Here is an 18,586-nt window from a genome sequence, read left to right on the forward strand (position 1 = left end):
CATTTGAAATTCACTATACCTGTGTTGAAGATTAAGTGGTCATGTCTTCCCTAGTAGGTGTATAGATTTCAACTGGAATACTGAGTAGCCCCAAAATACCAACATTTTAATATACCTATTGCGCAACATTTCATACGTTTCGTGGTCAGAAGTAATACTGTATTAAAATCTACAATAAGTTACTATTATTATTAGGTCATGTACTAAAATGTTGTTTATAAAAAACGTTGCATAATCCTTGTCCGCTCACTATCACATTAGGTAAATTAAGTTGTAGCTATCATAGCCAGACAAGAGTTGGGACGAAACAACTTAAAAAGAACACTATTAGCTTCTGTTGAGGCTGTGGCTCATTGTCGATTTGAAAAATATTACAAAATGTCTTTGCTCCTTTTCTCCCGCAGCTGCTACTCTCTTCTTCCACGCTTCCACCTCCTCTCACCTTTTGGATGGTGTACAAAGTTGTCGTTAACCAGTGTAACAGGCACCATTATTTATGCGCACAAAGTACTGCGCAAGTGCAAGTAGCTGCAATTCGTTCATGTGGACGATTAAAACATCTAGTATGGGCCCAATCTAGGCACAAAACATACTAAGCCATAGGACTATCAAACCCAGGATTAGTCCGTCCATTGTCCGGATATGGATTATTCTGTGGCACATTAAATCCATTCGAAGGCCTGGGATTATATTTCACAGATTTCTCTGGCACATTGAAACCATTCGGAGGCCTGGAAGCAGGCTGATTTTTCGTGGACGGTAAAAGGACACGACCTCCCATTGTAGTTCCATTGAGTTTGTGAACTTCAGCGGCCTCATTCCGGAATCTTTGTAAGGCTGGTCCCCAGAGTTCACTGGGATTTGCTGCGACACGAAGTCTCTGAAAAAGCAATCAAAGAAAATACCTGTTGTTAAAAGGGCGTTTATGGCATGCATATTTTTTGCATAATGAAAGAGCAAAACCCTTTTTTCCGCGATATACCAGGTTTTCTGTTCATAAAACTGGTTTCCTGATAAACGTTGGCTTTTGTATCCAGAAAAAAATAGCTTATCGAATTTGATAAACCAGGTTTATCGATTCCAGAAGAAAGGTTTTCGTCAATAAACCTAGTTTATCGGTAGATCGAGAAACCAGGCTTTTCGGCATACACGCCTCAACCTACATCATTACTACATCGTTTGATATTGCTAACAAAAATCAAGGGATTGGTACAAGAAGGCCATAATCTGCAAAAGCTGTCCTGTAAACATTTGACAATTTCGATATTATACACATCTAAAAACATTGACACCTGGCAGCTATTACAGATAATATGGCCTTCGTGCTGTAATCCATCGAAATGTCCAAGTTAATGGACCCCGAGTAATGGACTGATGTTACAGTCACTCGAGTTTAAGCTTGCCACAATATGTGCCCCATCACGCCAAAGGGCACATCATTACTGATATATTTTCCCCACCCGTCCCACCCTCCACTCCCTCCCATGTGCACACACTATATACAAAAACCATACCTAACTCTCCCAACCCAACACACTGAAAATACACTCGGATGCTTGCATACTACGATACAAAACAATGCCCTCACAATATGTCATTGTTTTAGCGCAAAGTAGGTTTCCAGAACCTGGATGCATAATGGGCGAACAAGGGAGCAGGATCCAAAAAAGACACATAAATGACGATCAGTTCCCATTCCAGATCCTGCTAACACAAATTTGTCGACTGCATTTAAAACTCTTATGAATATTCAGCTATTTTACTTACATCAATGATATTTCCGGGTGCACTGTAAACTTCCCATATAGCGTTAAGCGGTATCCATATAATTCCTGATAGGGTGACCATCCAACCAATACCACGGGCCCATGGCGGGAATGGGCCGTTGTATTCTGGCTCGGACCAATTAATGAAGTTAAACATCAGGACAAACTGTTGCAAAATACAAATAAAAATATCTCCGTCACTTCTTAGTCAATTTTCATAAATGAAGTGTCAAATTAAAAAGAATGTACATTAATATTTTTATTGAATAAGTTCCTAGCAACAGTCCCTTATAAACTTGAGTAGTTACAGGGGCACGTTGACGCAACGGCACGGGCTCTACCTCACAATCGCCGCGGTGGTGCCATTGTGTTGTGCACTTGGGCAAGGCGCTTTACCTCACTTGCCTCTCTCTACCCAGGGGTGAAATGGGAGCTGTTAGGAATATTGTCCATTGGCATGATTGAGCACCGCCCAAAGGTATGAGCATGCTTTGGGCATTGTATGACAGCTGACATATTCTTCATGTTCAAACGACAGTGGAATAAATGTAAAGAGCTTTGATATGTATGTGAAACACACTGTATAAGTGACATTTATTTATTTATTTATTATTTATTTATTTATTTTCTCAGTGAGCTGAGATGAGTGGCATTATATACTCACGGTCATAAGGGCAGGTGTAAGGGCGCACCAACATATGGGCCACCAGAAAAAGGTGGGGTGATTCACGTACTTATCCCCAATCATCACTCGTACATCATTGACAAATCTCTTAACGCCGTATAACCATGCGATGGCTACGGTTTCCATGAGCGCATACACAAGATACGGGAAACCAGCCCCGTAGCTATCCAATAACGCTACCCAGTACGGACCAGTCTAAGAAAGAAATTAGAAAAATACATTATGAAACAACGTTTTAAGAACAGGACTATTATGGATTTGCCTTAAGTTTTGTAAAGTGATAAACATGGTAACGTCGGCATTCTATGTCAAACCAACAGGGTTCACGGTCCAAAATGACAACGTCGTTAATGCAAAAACTGTGAACACTGGCCTCAAGGCCGCTGAATCGTTGTCACTTGAGCTGGCTCGTCTATGTTGGGACATTTGCAGAGGTTGGTCGGTTTCGCCAATGTAAAGTTCTTTGCACTCCTGGTCCTTAGCGCACTGGAAACCGTAAACTACACCCACTTATGCGGCCATATAGGTTGCTTGTTCTTTGGGTGCTCTAGCGACTGCCGCAGGTATTAGTTGGCTGAAAGTGTTGCCGTGATCACGGTAGATTTTCTTAAGTTTCTCTGAAACATCCCCGTGATAGGGAATGGTGACATAAGTCTTGGCACCAGAAGGCGTGTTCAGTTGCCTTTGATAGCTGGTTTAGTGTCTTTCTTGCCACGATTGAGGTCTTTGCCAATTGCCCAGTCTTTGTAACCACACGTTTTCAAGGCGAGGCGCAGATGCTGGTGCTCCTTTGTATCAACCCTGTGGTAAAGCGTGTTCACCGTGCACACCAAGTTTCTGGAATGGATGATTAGAGCTGAACTGCAAATATTGATCAGTGACGTGTGTTGGTTTGCAAAATATGGATATGGAGAGAGTGCGATCTTGGTTTACAGTATAGTAACCAAGCAATCCAAAAAGGGACGTTTATTGTCTGTCAGACCTTCTTGGGAGAATTTAATTTTGTCGTCGACGTCTACTTGGTTGATATGCACGAAAAGGTTGTCGAGTTCTGATCCAGGTATCATTGACATAACGGCACCATTTGGAAGGTGGCGAACCGGAGTAAGACGACAAGGCAAACTGTTCAAATCCCATCATGTACAAGTTGAAAATAACCGGCGATACGGGAGAACCCATCGAACAACAATGGCGTTGCTGGTAAAATGGATTGCTAACTGATTGTTGTTAAAGTTAATCTGTCCTATGGTTGGGTTCTGGTCATCCAGCAACCTCGGATGACCCAAAATCATCCACCAGCTGAAGGCCAAAAGGTTTGGCCGCAACGTCTGTGATAATATCTAACCAAAAAGTGAGTTTTATGGTTGACATGATTTAATTAATTACAATTTGAGCATTTCCCAGATTGCTGAGTGTATACACAGGTTTATATATATAGTTCCGGTAAGTTCCCTTGCATAAAAGCGTGCACATAGCAGGACTAATGCCAAAATGTGATTATACAGCAGTAAGCTTTTAGTAACCTTTACATAATTTTCCTGCATACCCCGATTTCGTTGAAGTGATAGTTGATGGCCTCACCGGCACTCTGCGTGGGAATAAATCAATAATGTGCTTACTAGAAATCGACGGTTTTTTAATTTACGATTTTGAACCTCAGATTTCAGGATATTAATTAGAAAAAATGTGATCTATCATATGATACCAAAATTGGAATATTTGCCAAAGACATGTTTCCCCAAATTAGTGTAATTTTCGGTATGGTTTTGTTCTTGGCGCCGCGCCGCCACTTCAGACTTACCGTCGTAACGCACGTCAATCCGAGTATGTAGCCAATAACAGATGCGGTCAACATGACCCATACTTTGCGTTTGCGCAGTTGATCGGGAAACTCGTCTACTATTGCCGTCACTACGTTCTCCATGATTGTAAACTGAAGAGATAAGAAAACATTATGAATATTCATAGCTTAAACTTATGAATATTCATAGCCAATAGAAGCTTTATAGAAGCTTTTAGAATTAATTATATATTCTTTCTAAAAGTGCATTAAAAGGTGGGTATAGGGCTAAAAGGTATGGGGTGAGACACCCCACAATACCTAGATATGTCCGCAAAATGTTTTGGTATTGTCGGCAAAATAATGCGTTCGTCGGCAAATTACAATGCGTCATAGAAATGTTAATCTGTGTTGCTGGGGATATTGGAAATTGTATTTCAATATATATTATTTTGGTTGAAGTCATAATAAATAAGTAGTTGGCTAAGAACTGAGTCGCTCCTGTGAAGGCGCGCTCAGTACACACATCTCTAATGGATTGGTGTTTGGTAGATTGATCTGATTCAGAGATCACCCCCGCTCCGAATCTTTTTCTGGTGACAGCCTGCCAATTGCCAGATAAGACCAACTAACATGACTAAAGGATTAGGATTAGGCTATGTTTCATTTGGCAAAACAGGGTAGACTTTAGTACTGGAATCGGAAATACAATTTAAGAAAATACACCTTCTTACCTGGCTATCGAGACCCAATGTCAGAAGCATGAAGAAAAACAATAAAGACCAAATAGTTGGAACAGGCATACGTGCCACAGCTGCCGGGTACGCTATGAAAGCCAACCCAAAACCTGGAAAAAGACAGCAATGTAGGAAATCAGAAGAAGAAAAATGACAGAACGGGAGCTACATTTATATCATGATTCAAAATAAATTTATTCCGATGTGTACAATTTCAATACTCAGATATTAGCATTCAGAAAGACTGAAAGTGTCAAATGCCTCGAGCAGTCGAGTTTATTATTTTTAAAGAGGAATGTGACATATTACTGGGCCTCAGCAACAGAATTTGATCAAAACACCCAATAGCTCAAGTAAAATTGCTGCAGTCTTAACTACTTTTTTCCGGTTTTGGAGTGTCCCTGGACTTAGAACTAAATGCTAGGATCATTCATGGTTGACCTACATAAATGTGTTTTTAATATGCATGTGATAATTTGTATTCATGATATTTTGATATTTTCAAAATGGATACAAATTCAATGCATTTTAAAATCATTATTAGAGTATGGCATGAACACAAATTATCACTTTGCATATTAAAAACACAAACATTTTATTAGTATACGTCATAAGTCTGTTCCTCCCCCATAGGAAAACCATTTTAACATGCTTTAAATTAAACTTACAAAATTAATTTGATATTAATTTGTTACTGGTTATTGTTTTGGATTAATATAAATGTCACTTAGCAATTTATTTGAAGTTGTTGTCTTTTTATGGTCGATAACCACCGAATGTCTGCAAACCTCGGTTATTCCATTGAAAATCAAGGTCTGCAGACCTTTAAATCTGCCAAAACATACAAAATTAGCTCTGAAATTCTAGAACAACGGCCACCATATTTTTTTCGCTGCAATGAACCTTAGGGTTCATTGCAGCTAGTAGCCCAAAGGCAAATAAACAGAGGGGGTACTTCCATATTGATGCTATGCTCCAGGGGAATCGGAATATAGGCGGAACGGACTTTCGACACATGGTATACTTCAACCATGAATTTAGCTCTAGGTCCAGGGACACTCCAAAACCGAAAAAAAAATCTCCTGGAAGAATCTACTAGCTTATGCTACTCGCAGACTTGACACCTTTCAAATATCAAATGACAAAAATCAGTTATTACACATATATCTTTTCTTGCGCTACATATTTGGTATATTTTCTTTCTCTTACCAGCGTCGACGACTTCATCCACTTCTTTCCCTAATTCATGTGCCATGAATCCAATGATTGAAAAGATGACAAACCCAGCAAACACACTAGTACAACAGTTGGCCACAGCCACGAAGAGGGAATCACTGCAATGAATAATAATGGTAAGCTCTCACCAATTCCCGGGTACAATATTTTTTGTTTTGTTTTTTGGTTTATTTTGGGGTTTTTTTTACAAAAATTACAAAAAAGAAGAAATTATAGACCCTAAATATGATTCAACCATGTGTCTTTTTAGCAAGTATTTATAGGCGTGTATCCTTTCGCATACGTAGCGCAGCTCAGTACTTATAATTGTGTAATTATCCACTTACAGTTCTCCATTACAACTGGGTGAGGTGAAGCAAGTGAGGTAAAGCGCCCCCTGGAAAGGGCCATACCCTAGAACTATTATTATATAGCTCCGTTCGCCCATTGAATAGAGCGAGTGGAGAGCATTGTTGGGATATCTTATCATCAGTGTCCTAGCACAGAGCCTGTGCAGGCTGTGCTACCCTTGCACCCGTGCCCAACACGTTTGCGTTGCAGGGATTCGAACCTACGCCTCCAGCTACCACGCGATTACGAGTTTAAATCTTTACAACTGCGCCACTGCACCGTGCCCTCACAAGTGAGAAGGGACATATTGATCACAGGCGAAGGCAAGATAGAAATTCATTTTTGATGCGCTTTCAATTTTGGACACTTAAAATAATATTATTATTACTGACAAATAACAATCATTTTTGAATTTGTTATAAGAAGACAAAGTCACTAGACCACCACTAGCAGCACTTAATGAGTAGAAAATCTGAACGGCAGCATCCAACCAGACCTATTGGGAAAATGTAACATATCAAACAATGAATCACTCAGTCAAACAAATAACAGTTATTATATAAACAATATTATAGAATTAGTTCATTATTATAGAATTAGTTCATTAAGTGTTGGTAGACATCATTATTGTGCATTTTCAAATTTTGGGATCTCAACAGAAGATTAGACGTACTATAAATTTCCCACTCTTTTGTTTTTCATTGCTCCTTATAATTAATTAAAAATTGTAAAAAAATCACAATAAAGCAACTATTCTGCAGGACAGGTTGCTTCTAAAACTAAAACAATCTGTTAGGCCTGTCTCTAAAAGTAACCTGTCCATCTTTTATTATCAAACTTTGGTAACCTCTACTTTTTATCATGTATTGGTACATGTACTCTGGCGCTATATACTGTAGTTATCAGTGATGTACCGGGCACAGTTTCTAGGTGGAGTGCAAAATTGTTCAACTGACCCGCTACAAAATAACTTTACCGGGACATACGCGTGTAGCGCGCGAAAATGTGCAATTTTAATGCTAAAAGGGTTAAAAAAAAAAGGTTAATTGTGGCCTCGGACGAGCTGGTTTGGACGATAGCACATCCGATAACAAAGTAGCCCGTTTCGGACGGGCGGACGGGCGATATTTTACACAACCGTGCAAAAAATATCAAGCTCAGTCCCTTGACTATTAAGGGAGTTGAAATGTGTTCTTACCTGCGCGTTGCCAATCTGCTTAAAATCCGGGGTGACGAAGAATTTGATTCCTTTTTCATAACCCGGAAGTGTTAAACCACGAATCAGTAAAATAACGAGAACTAGATAAGGAAATGTTGCGGTGAAATACACCACCTGAAAATAAGTAAACAAAGATTTAAAAAATAAAACTTTGCCAAATTTGGCAGGAAAATATCAGGTTATAATTAGTACTTAAAAATAGAATAGTTCATCACAATGTTGGGAAATGTAGTGAAACAATGAATACGAGAAAGAAAAAAAACCCGCAAAAGTTGCCAGAATATGCTGTACTACAGCAGACAGAATAACCACAACAAATTAGAGATGAAGACTCACCTTGCCTGATGATTTTATTCCTTTGATCAAACAAAAGAAGATGAGTATCCAGGCAGCTAATAAACTTAGAGCCAATCCCCACACCACACCATTTTGTTCATTCATATTGGGTGATTCGTGTAAAACAGAATACCTGTAAATGGGTAAAGAAGGGAAAAATAAAATATTAATACATCAGACGTAAACACACTTTAAAGAAATGAATTATTATTAATTTTTTTGATATGATTTTATGACGGGAGTTCATTACAATTATTGGGTTTGTTTAACGGGTTCGCCGTCGTTTGGAAACTGTCAATGTTTCGTCAGGAGTAGCTCTGACTTCTTCAGGACAAAGTACTAAGAGTGAGACATGTAGGACGCCCCTTGCCTACTGATGGCTCTGAAAAGAGCCGTTCACTGAAGACTGCCCCTTGCCAACCGAGAACAAGCAGACCTCGCCTATCTGCTAATGTGAAAGATTTGGTGTTCATTGAAGACTGCTGTTCATTGAAGACTGCCCCTTATCAACAGAGAACAAGAAAACCTCGCCTATCTTCTAATTTAAAAGGTTTAGTGGCTCTGAAAAGAGCCGTTCATTGAAGACTGCCCTTGTCAATAGAGAACAGGCAGATTAATTGTTTCTCACAGGGTTTTTGATGGTTTATCAAAAGATTTTATTCCATAATTTCTTAACCGGATGCGGGAAGATTTAAGGAAAGTTTGTATTTTTCAATAAGGGTTGACTTACTTCCAGTATTCTTCACTCGCTGATACCCTATCTTTTTCGAGTGGGTCTGAATACCCGGTTGTGTTATATCCACCAAAGTTTTTAGTAATGTTATAAGCACCAAGTTCCGAGTTGCTTAGACTTGACAGCTGTACGCATGTGCCATTAAAAGTCACTATTCCACCTGCGTCGACGCATACTTGATATAGGTCACTGCAGTACAAAGTGTTGAAGTCATGATGACAACCGACCCACGGTAACACACGTGCGAATGAGGCGAAGAAATAATATATGGTGTATGTGATGATTACATTGTAGTAGATAGCTACGTAGGCACCGACAAAAATTTGGCCGTATCCAATACCTGCATGTAAGGAGAAAGTTAAGTTTGACGGTTAATTTAGCTTAAAGGATGTCTGCGGCAATCACAACATTATGCCTTATATGTATAATATTGACATTAAACGAATAAAAACAGACGCTTCCCAACACGCGATATTCAAAACTCCCGCCCCGAAATTGTCTAGTACAATGACGTCATGGTTACTTGTGCTCAGCCTTCATTGTATTACTGGGATGGGACGTCATTGCACTGGAAAATTTCGGCGCCCGGGAATTTTAAATATCACGTGTTGAGAGACGGCTGTATTAATTCGTTTTTATGGTCAATATGAGTGTGTTTCATATAAAACCACGTGATTCGTGCTTGATAATTAATTTTTTATCATATAAGGCATAATGTTGTGATTGCCGGAGTCATCCTTTAACTGTTAATAAATCAAATACGACACAGTGTTATATGAATTATCGCACCATACATAGCTAGCTGGAGCATATGGGCCTTCAGTAGTATCGTGGTAGGGGTGCTTATTAGAGGTATGCCTATTGGGGGCTTAATAGGGACCACTTATTGGGGGCCCTTATTGGTAACCTAATGTTGGGCGACTTCCTATAGAAATTAACGGTTCAGTGTGAAAAAATTTGACTGACTTTTCCGTTTGCTCTTGCGACAGTCGGCTAAAACCAATGGCTAGTATTATGAGAGAAAAGTTGGGCGACTTCTTGACTATGACCATGTTGACCCGCGATTCTGCTTGAAAATCTATGGCAACCAAAATCTGAGTCCGCTCATAAATTTATGCCCAAATCTTAAACCCCTTCTAAGCTGACCAACCCCTTAAAACAACTTTATCGTATTATGCGATGCTACATGCTATTTCACTACATTTAACATGTGTAATTTTTATTATTACGTAAAAGCATATGAAATAATCAGTACATTTAATTGAAAAGTAAATTTTAATTTAAAAATCAAGATCATTATGACATTTAGTATTACGCAATTTCCCATTAACAACAATAATGCATAATATTTTTTTATAATGACAGGAGGAATAATAATGCAGGGTGGGGTATGAACGTTTGGACAGTATTTATTGTGGGACATTAGAGCACATCAGACATATCGAATTGCATTCTGAATACGAAGAATGTCCTTCTGATATCAAATGATTTTTTGAAATTCGCAATGTAATACACATTTTATGACAAATGATTAAAAATTGATATTTTTGATATTTAACAGTACTCGAAGTAAACTTTATAAATCTGATGATTTATACTTAAAGTGTATGTAGGTGGGATGAAAGCCGACGATCAATTGAAAATTTTGACCTTTCGTATTGAAGATATGGATTTTTTCTCAAAACACCAAAAAAAAATCGGTCTTTTCAGCTAAATCCGTAACTTCAATATGAAAGGTCAAAATTTTCAATTGATCGTCGGCTTTTCCTCCCAGCTACATACACTTTAAGTATATAATCATTAGATTTTGACTGTTATATATCAAAAATGTGAAAAATATAAAATTTTAATAATTTGTCGTAAAATTTGTATTATATCGTGAATTTCAAAAAATGAAAATTATTTGATTTGATTTGATTTGAGTTTATTAAGCATATCATCGTAAGAGTCAAATAACATATTGCACAGAACATAAATACAAGAACATAGTTATTATAAAATACATATTAAAACATAAATATTGACACGATAATACGCCAAGGATATCCCTTAAAGTCAGAGACTTATTTCCAAAGGGGTCCTTATAAATAACAATGAAAATATAATATATATTACAACTATTTAAAACATGAAACACCTAAATTACAATATTAAAAACTATATAACCATGTGGTCTAAGAGGATAATTTTAGCATCTTTTTAAACCTTGATTTTATATTGCACAATTTTACATTTTCGGGTAGTTTGTTCCAATCATGGATTGCATTGTAAAAAAGGAAGCAGAATCTGCTGTTTTGATTTTTGGAACTTGGAAGTTAAAATCGCTACTCCTAGTGTTATAACGATGAAGATGAGATAATTTGACAAAGTTTTCTTTCATATAGCTTGGGCAAACGTCATGAAAAATATTAAAAACATGGTTCAAACGGAGCTGCTCAGCCCTTGTTCTGATATTCGAAATGCCTAAATCCTGAAAGTCAGCTTGGTTAATATGATACATGTGATCTTTTCCCAGGATAAATCTGATAACTTTGTTCTGAGCTCGCTGCAATCTGATTGAATGATATTTAGAAATGGCACAATACCAGGAGGAAATAGAATAATCAAACAGGCACAAAACAAGAGCTGAGCAGACCATTTTCTTCAATTTTTGATTTAAAAAATTTGCTTGTCTGTAGAGGAATTTCAAACGAGAATTAACTTGTTTCACAATTTTGGTTGCAATTTCCTCACCATCAAGAAACTGATTAAGTTCTAGACCAATATCAGAATACTTTGGAAAGACATTCTTCGTATTCAGAATACAATTCGATAGGCCTGATGTGCTCTCATGTCCCACAAAAAATACTGTCGAAACGCTCAAAACGCTCATTCCAGATCCCTTAAACCCAGGCTGGTGCACAACAGTTCAATTCAGTTTGGGCCAAGGGTGAAAATAAGAGCGTTTGAACCAGGGGCCACTTTGGCTTAAAAAGTAACACCTGGTTCACCAAGATTTGGAGTGAACCAGGAGTCACTTTGGATGAACCAGGGGTCACTTTGGATGAACCAGGGGTCACTTGGGCAGCTATTGTTCTTCTTGGTCATCATTCTCATCTCATTGCATTTTTCTTCAGTTCTTAATTTTCATTTTCATCTTCATTCTCGTCTTCATTTTTCTTATTGTTCACCCTCTTTCTTATGATCCACCTCTCACCCCTCCTTGATTTCTTTTGTCCTGGTAACATTACCAATTTGGGTTTAGTAACTTTAGTTAGACAAAAATTATGTTCTTCCATTCTACATGTAAAGACGCACCCATCCCAAATCGATTATGAGCATTTTACAAATGATATTGCAAGATCTGGTGAATCTACTATATTCACGCAGTTGACAGAAGCAACAAGTTGTTATTTAACGTAGTCTTCACCATTCACCATCCAAAACCACCCCATAACACTATACACACCCCTACTCAAAAAATAATTACTTACTTAACGTAGGCCTATAGTTATGTACAATGTGTAAGACATAGAAATTTATATTTTCTGAAACGGAAATCAGTCAGATTTTGGGTAAAACACAGTTTGGAGAAAATTTCAAAGAAAAGAAAAACACACATTTTTTGCCTCAAAATTTTGTAAATACGCCTACTAAATAAAAAAGTAAAAGGCAAAATTTGGCTTTTTGTGTGTTTTTTGCAATCTATACATAGTGTTTTTACTGTTCGGATATTGGCTTTATTTTTGAATTATTGACAAAATAAGTCCAATTTTGGACTTAATATGACTTCTTTTAGTCAAAAATGTTAAAAAGTCGTATTTTGGCATTATTTGGTCAATAATTTAAAATATAAAGCCAATCCCGGGGACACAAATTCATACGCACAAACACACATTCAGGCCCCTATTCTCATTACGATAACCTATATATACAAAGAGAGGGAGACAAACAGAAAGACTGACAGTAAACAAAGGAAGATTCACCTCTCATGATAGGCACTGATCGCCAGCATGTGATAGGCCCTGAGCTGCAGTATTGACCAAAGGCAACCTCGAGTAAAAACAAAGGCAATCCGGCGAATGCCAACATAATGACGTAAGGCACGAGAAAGGCACCTGTAAGAAAACGACATGTGAAAAATACAAGATCGTTATTATGCATATGGTGCATGCTTTGAGAAAGTCCCGCCAAAGCTGTTCTTCTGGGGTGAACCAACCCTGCTTGGTTATCAAATTAATCAGTGAAAAGGTTATCTCTGAATTTGACAGGTGCTAATTGATGTTTTAATGTTATTGCATCAACTAGCACCTGTCAAATTCAGAGATAACCTTGTCACTGATAAATTTGACAACCAGGCAGATTTGGTTCACCCCAGAAGAACTGCTCTGGTGGGGCTTCCTCTTTAAGTAATTTGCGCCAAAATGATTATTGTAGGCCTATAGCCATATAGCCTACCTTGTATCACCATGAAAATTAGTGCTCTGTAAGGGATGAAGTCAAAACTCAACCGGTGGTCGACCGCTGGTTCCGGGCGGTTCCGTTCGGTTGAAACCGGTTTTTATTGTTCTAAACAATGGAACGCCGCGGTTCAGCCGCCGGTAACCGGCGGTCAAGTTTCATCCCTTACTTTTAGGTGGAATGGAGCTGTTCTCTTGTATTTAAATATTAAACAATATTTCGGAAAACATAGGCCTATCTGTGACTGCTATGTGATCAAACTGGTATACATGTAGCTTTCAATAAATATGTTGACAAACAAACAGACAAACAAACCACTTACCACCTCCATTTCTGTACGCAAGGTACGGAAATCTCCAGACGTTACCCAAACCAACCGCATACCCAAGACACGAGAGGACGAAGTCCATCTTGCTGCCCCAGTTCCCCCTCTCCTTATTCTCGTCCCCATCATCGTCTGCATCTAGTAACTCGACTTCACTCTGTATAATAATTTATATTAAAATAAGCATCAAGAATTTAAGTGTTCTTCATAAGATCTTTCAAATTTTATGTCATTAAATGAAAGAACACACATATACTATAGCTTCATTTTAATGAACAATGTCCAATTCTCTTTAAATTGCAAATCTTGTGCAAGAAGTTACTATTTTCGATTGTTTTGTCATCATTACGGTTGTAAACTCAAAGAACTATGACTTTGCTAAAGAGCACTTACAAATTGATATATGCAACTTGTTTTGTTCATAATGACATGAAAGTGTATATATAAATAGATCTATGGTTATGGGATTTTTGTAAGATTGTGTAGGTTTATAAGGCTAAAATGAGCACCAAATGGAGGCAAGACCAAATTTTAAGAGCCCTCAACTTCATGAAGCTATTTTTTTTAATTATCTACCAATAATGATGGTTCGAATCAGTATCACCATGATCACCATTAGCAACTTTTTGAATACAATGAAGACCACAGTTAGCTACAGTTCACCACATCACCAGTATAGGGTAAGGTTAATATTCAGACCTAATTTAAATCCCGTGCTGGCCATCTTTCGGATCGGGTATCGGTTTCAAACACGCGCCGAGTGCATTAACTGCTTCAGTTAACATGCATTTCAGCTCACATATTTAAGTCAAACAAATTCCATATATTTATAAACGTGGTAAGATCATCTTTTACAACAATAGCACCATGTGTTTACCGCAGACCTGGGGTGCAAATAAATTACCATTTAAATAAAGTTTTGTATACATAACATGAATTCGTGTTGCATACAATTTTATAGCTATACTGATTTTGTGCAAACTATAGTACTGTCATCATGACTGTGAATTATTTTTTTCTTGTGTGCTTTTGTTCCGGGTCTTAATAAACTTGACAACATGCTTTCTATATAACATAAAAGTCTGATAAATGGGGTCACTGGGTTTTGTGAGTTTTTTGCGCGCAAACAAACCCTTCCATACATGTATTTCCGTCCGATTTGAAAACACGACGCAGCCGGACTCTTGTACGTGCAAATTTCGTTGTCAAAAAGGTTACAGTGCAACAGCTTTCATTCATTCAAAAATTTGTTTTCAGTGAAAATCGCCAGCATTGTGCAAACAAACAATAATAAATAGCCTTTCAATTTTGCCTGAGGCAAATTATTTTTAAAGGAATAACATGTAAATATAAGGTGAAGGGTTATCGGTTAAGATCTACATTTTTGTATATAGCGTTAAGACCTGAATTCTTGTACTTTTCTGTTTTTGAAAAGGTGACTATGACCGGGTCAGCTCTTCAGTTTAAATATTAACATGATTAATATTTTTCAAACGTCACCATGTGTATAAAAATTGTCGTTATTTGTTTGTTTATTTCCATATGAATGAAATATACATTCATTCAGAAGCATATCATCTCAGGTGGAAATGTTGACCTTGAACTCAGAGACGATTCAATATGGCGATCGTGCCATCTTCACATGTGCTTTAAAGAATTGATTTTCGTTATATGTCCTCAAATTGATATATCATGATATTAAACAACATCATTGCAGTCATAAAAGTGATATTTTGAATTTGAGAATCAATACATTCGAATTGCATTGATCAATGTAAAGCTATTTTTAGACATGTAAAATCACCATACATAGTGCTATGATTTGCGTATGCATGTGAAGGACTCTGCTTTCGTGATCTACCAAAATAGCAAATTGCATTTGCTAAAATGCTAAAAATAAATCTACCATAATTACTTTTAGTATACCAATTTGCTTGTGATAGCCATCATGGTAGTATACCAGAACAATGCTATCTGACAGCTCAAAATGATCTCCTATAACACAACGGAACAGTATTTCAAAATGAGCTGCGCGATTGTTACATCATCATCATGAATAAATTAGGCGATAACAATAGAATTTGATATGCTATAATGACACCAAGTCACTGCTTGCTATCTTCAGATGATAGTTGTAATCATTTTTGCCTAATTACATGTCTAATTACAGATAAATGGATAAATACGTTGTGTATCATGAATAAGGGTACTCATCTCATCGAATGGGCGTACTGAATACTGACTCACATTCGATGGGAGTATTGTAAAACGGTCACCAATATAATTTACGATATAATAATGCATGTCATTGCCCATTCAATTCCATCTATTGAGCTTTGTAGGCCACAAGGGTATGCTGTTATTATGCGATGCCATTGCTGCATGACAAAACAATACAATACTAATACAATACTGCATTGTAAAAAAAAACCCGTCAAGTCCGTCATACGGCATGCAAGCTATTTTGCTATCTTCAGCTGATAGCATTTCATATTACGGTACTACACCGTTATAATATGCAATGAAAATTCGAATTTACCGTAAATACTCTGGTAACAAAATGTGACAATTAATTATATTTCAAAACAACCATGAAACGTAATTTTCTAAAACAAATCCCTGGGCTCTTACCTTGAATTCTGAGGCACTAGGCGCTGCTGTCAGATCCCCTGTAGACGATGCGTAGGCCGTCATGACTGAACCACTGTTACCGTATACTAAAATTCAATAACTGTCATACATGCATTAGACAATCGCTAATATTTATGTATTGCATTAGTGTTTATGTTTAGTTTTTCATTTTTGCCATCAGTCATGTATTGTTATAGAGAGCGCTTAAAACATTCACAATACCATCATGGTCAGTTAAATTATAAGAATACAGTGGTTCCGTGATTTTCATGCAAACATATTAACGGAATGCGGCGGCGAGAGGTCAATTTAGTCCGGGTCAGTAAACACGACGGCCGACTATTGAATTTTGCAACCCACAGATATTATACATGTGTATTTTTCTACCAAGATAAATTGTATTCAAAATACATGGGGAGTGACGCATTATCGAACAAACCACTATTATTATATTTTTGCCTTTTGCTGATTCCGCATTCTTTTACCAATAATATACCCTACGGGTAGAATTAATTGAGCATGATCGAAGGTTGGGGATCATTGCGAGAGGTCTCGCTATTGTCATGTTAATAATTGGAATTTAACTCGATTCCAGAAGGCCTTTGTTCATATATTATTTTAATGGTGCGACGTGAATATATGGGAATTTGATTTCTGGAAATTGTGTTAAAGAATCACCTGATGATAAATAACAAAATTGACTTATAATTTATATATACAGAGCAAAGTTGATAAATTACTTCCAAATTACCAAACTTTATCTAAAGAACATATTGTTGGTGTCTTTATTCTTGATTTTTGGCAATGCAAAAGTTTCAACATTTGTCTAGGTTTTTTTCTTCAAATATTAGTGAATATCATGATGACCAAGTGACAAATAAATAGATTAATAATTAATAATATTAGGCCTAATAACAATATATTGAGCGCATCGTGTAATTAACTAGCCTCTAATGCGCTAAATAAAAAAACTGATGAATAAAACTATTATTTATTTTGATTATATAAATGATAAAAATTGTAAATAAAAGTTTTGTTTCCTACATGGAAGGAACTCATTTTACGACACTATTCTAATGTTTGTTTGGTTTTGGCGGGCGAGTTAATGGTATATGTACATGCATAAACATATTTCTAACTTGCTGTACAATTACAAGCGAATGTAATCGAAACCTTACCACGGATTTCAAATCAATTTCCCTAACATTTGTTTACTTTTCAATTTTATTGACACCTGACTTGACCATTATTTATAATGTTCATCATGTTCTCCTTTGTGTTCATATTAAATTAATGTTGTTGCGCAGTGAGCTGCTCTGACGGATACTTGCGAGTTATAAATTTCCAAAGTATTATTAATATTATAATGTATTGATGAATATGGATTTGACGCATATTTGAATCTTGAAAAAGAAAAGAGATTTGAAACCTTATCTTTTTCATTTTAGGCCCAAAAAAATGAGACCGCGCGCGTAGCTTTAAAATTTAGCGCATTTCTCAAGGTATTGGAAGTTTTTATTTTAGTCATTTAAAATGTTTTCAGAAATCTATTGCTTCGTGGCCTAAAATGCAATAAAAAAAAGTGGTCCAATAACGATAAAAAATAGTATATTAATTATCAAACACTATTTTGGTAGACCTATGACATTTAATCATATTGTTGCAGCTATAGTATTATGGATTGCCAAAACGCGCTAGTTTAAACTTATTTAAATTAAAACAGAAATTTAATATGCGAATAATTCCAACTCCAGACCCTGGATCTAAAAGACTCCCATTCATGCAACCAGACCTCACTCAGCTGGTATCTATGCCTCCGACACCTGTTTCAGCACATTTTACCAATGTTCAATTAATCAAGACAATGCCAACCTATTGTTTTCTCAGTGTCACTGTCTGGCCTACATTTGAAACTTGATCCTGTGATATTTGCATTTTGCTGTTTCATTTGGCTATTCCAATTAAAATCCACACTACCCCTGCGGAAGATTTTGGAAATATGTTCCTCAGGGGGAGTATGATTTTCAAATAAAATAAGCACTTTGGGCAGCTCCATTTGAATTTCATACACCCTCTGAGAAAGATTCAACCTGAATCTTCCCCAGAGGGAGAGTGAGTTTCAAATGGAGCTGCTAATGTATTCATTCCGTTTGAAATTCATACTCCCCCCTGTGGGAGATATTTCCAAAATCTTCCACAGGGGGAGTGTGAGTTCTAAATGGAATAGCCCATAGAATTAACGGGACTACAGTATCGTAGTGACTTGAAGGACGTCTTGGACATGGACAACATTACCTGATTTCAGGAGAACTTTGTTTTGGAGAAAAATATGACTCATTTATATGTTAATCATAGTATTTTCAAGATA

The 18,586-nt window shown here is 37.0% G+C and overlaps 1 protein-coding gene across 1 annotated transcript; it reads right to left on the reverse strand.

Moving 5' to 3' along the window:
- Positions 1 to 248: 248 nt before the first annotated feature.
- LOC140139887 (sodium- and chloride-dependent neutral and basic amino acid transporter B(0+)-like) lies at positions 249 to 16,569 on the reverse strand. The gene is made up of 13 exons (XM_072161648.1): positions 16,219 to 16,569; positions 13,585 to 13,744; positions 12,788 to 12,919; positions 8,820 to 9,162; positions 8,090 to 8,222; positions 7,733 to 7,867; positions 6,927 to 7,030; positions 6,178 to 6,302; positions 4,966 to 5,078; positions 4,253 to 4,384; positions 2,431 to 2,646; positions 1,768 to 1,932; positions 249 to 880 (listed from the first exon to the last, which is right to left on the reverse strand). The coding sequence occupies exons 1-13, from the start codon at positions 16,279 to 16,281 to the stop codon at positions 593 to 595; spliced, it is 2,109 nt and encodes a 702-aa protein (XP_072017749.1). The 5' UTR covers positions 16,282 to 16,569; the 3' UTR covers positions 249 to 592.
- Between the last annotated feature and the right edge of the window lie 2,017 nt (positions 16,570 to 18,586).

The sequence above is a fragment of the Amphiura filiformis genome, chromosome 18, assembly GCF_039555335.1.
Source record: "Amphiura filiformis chromosome 18, Afil_fr2py, whole genome shotgun sequence".
Lineage (NCBI taxonomy): Eukaryota > Metazoa > Echinodermata > Ophiuroidea > Amphilepidida > Amphiuridae > Amphiura > Amphiura filiformis.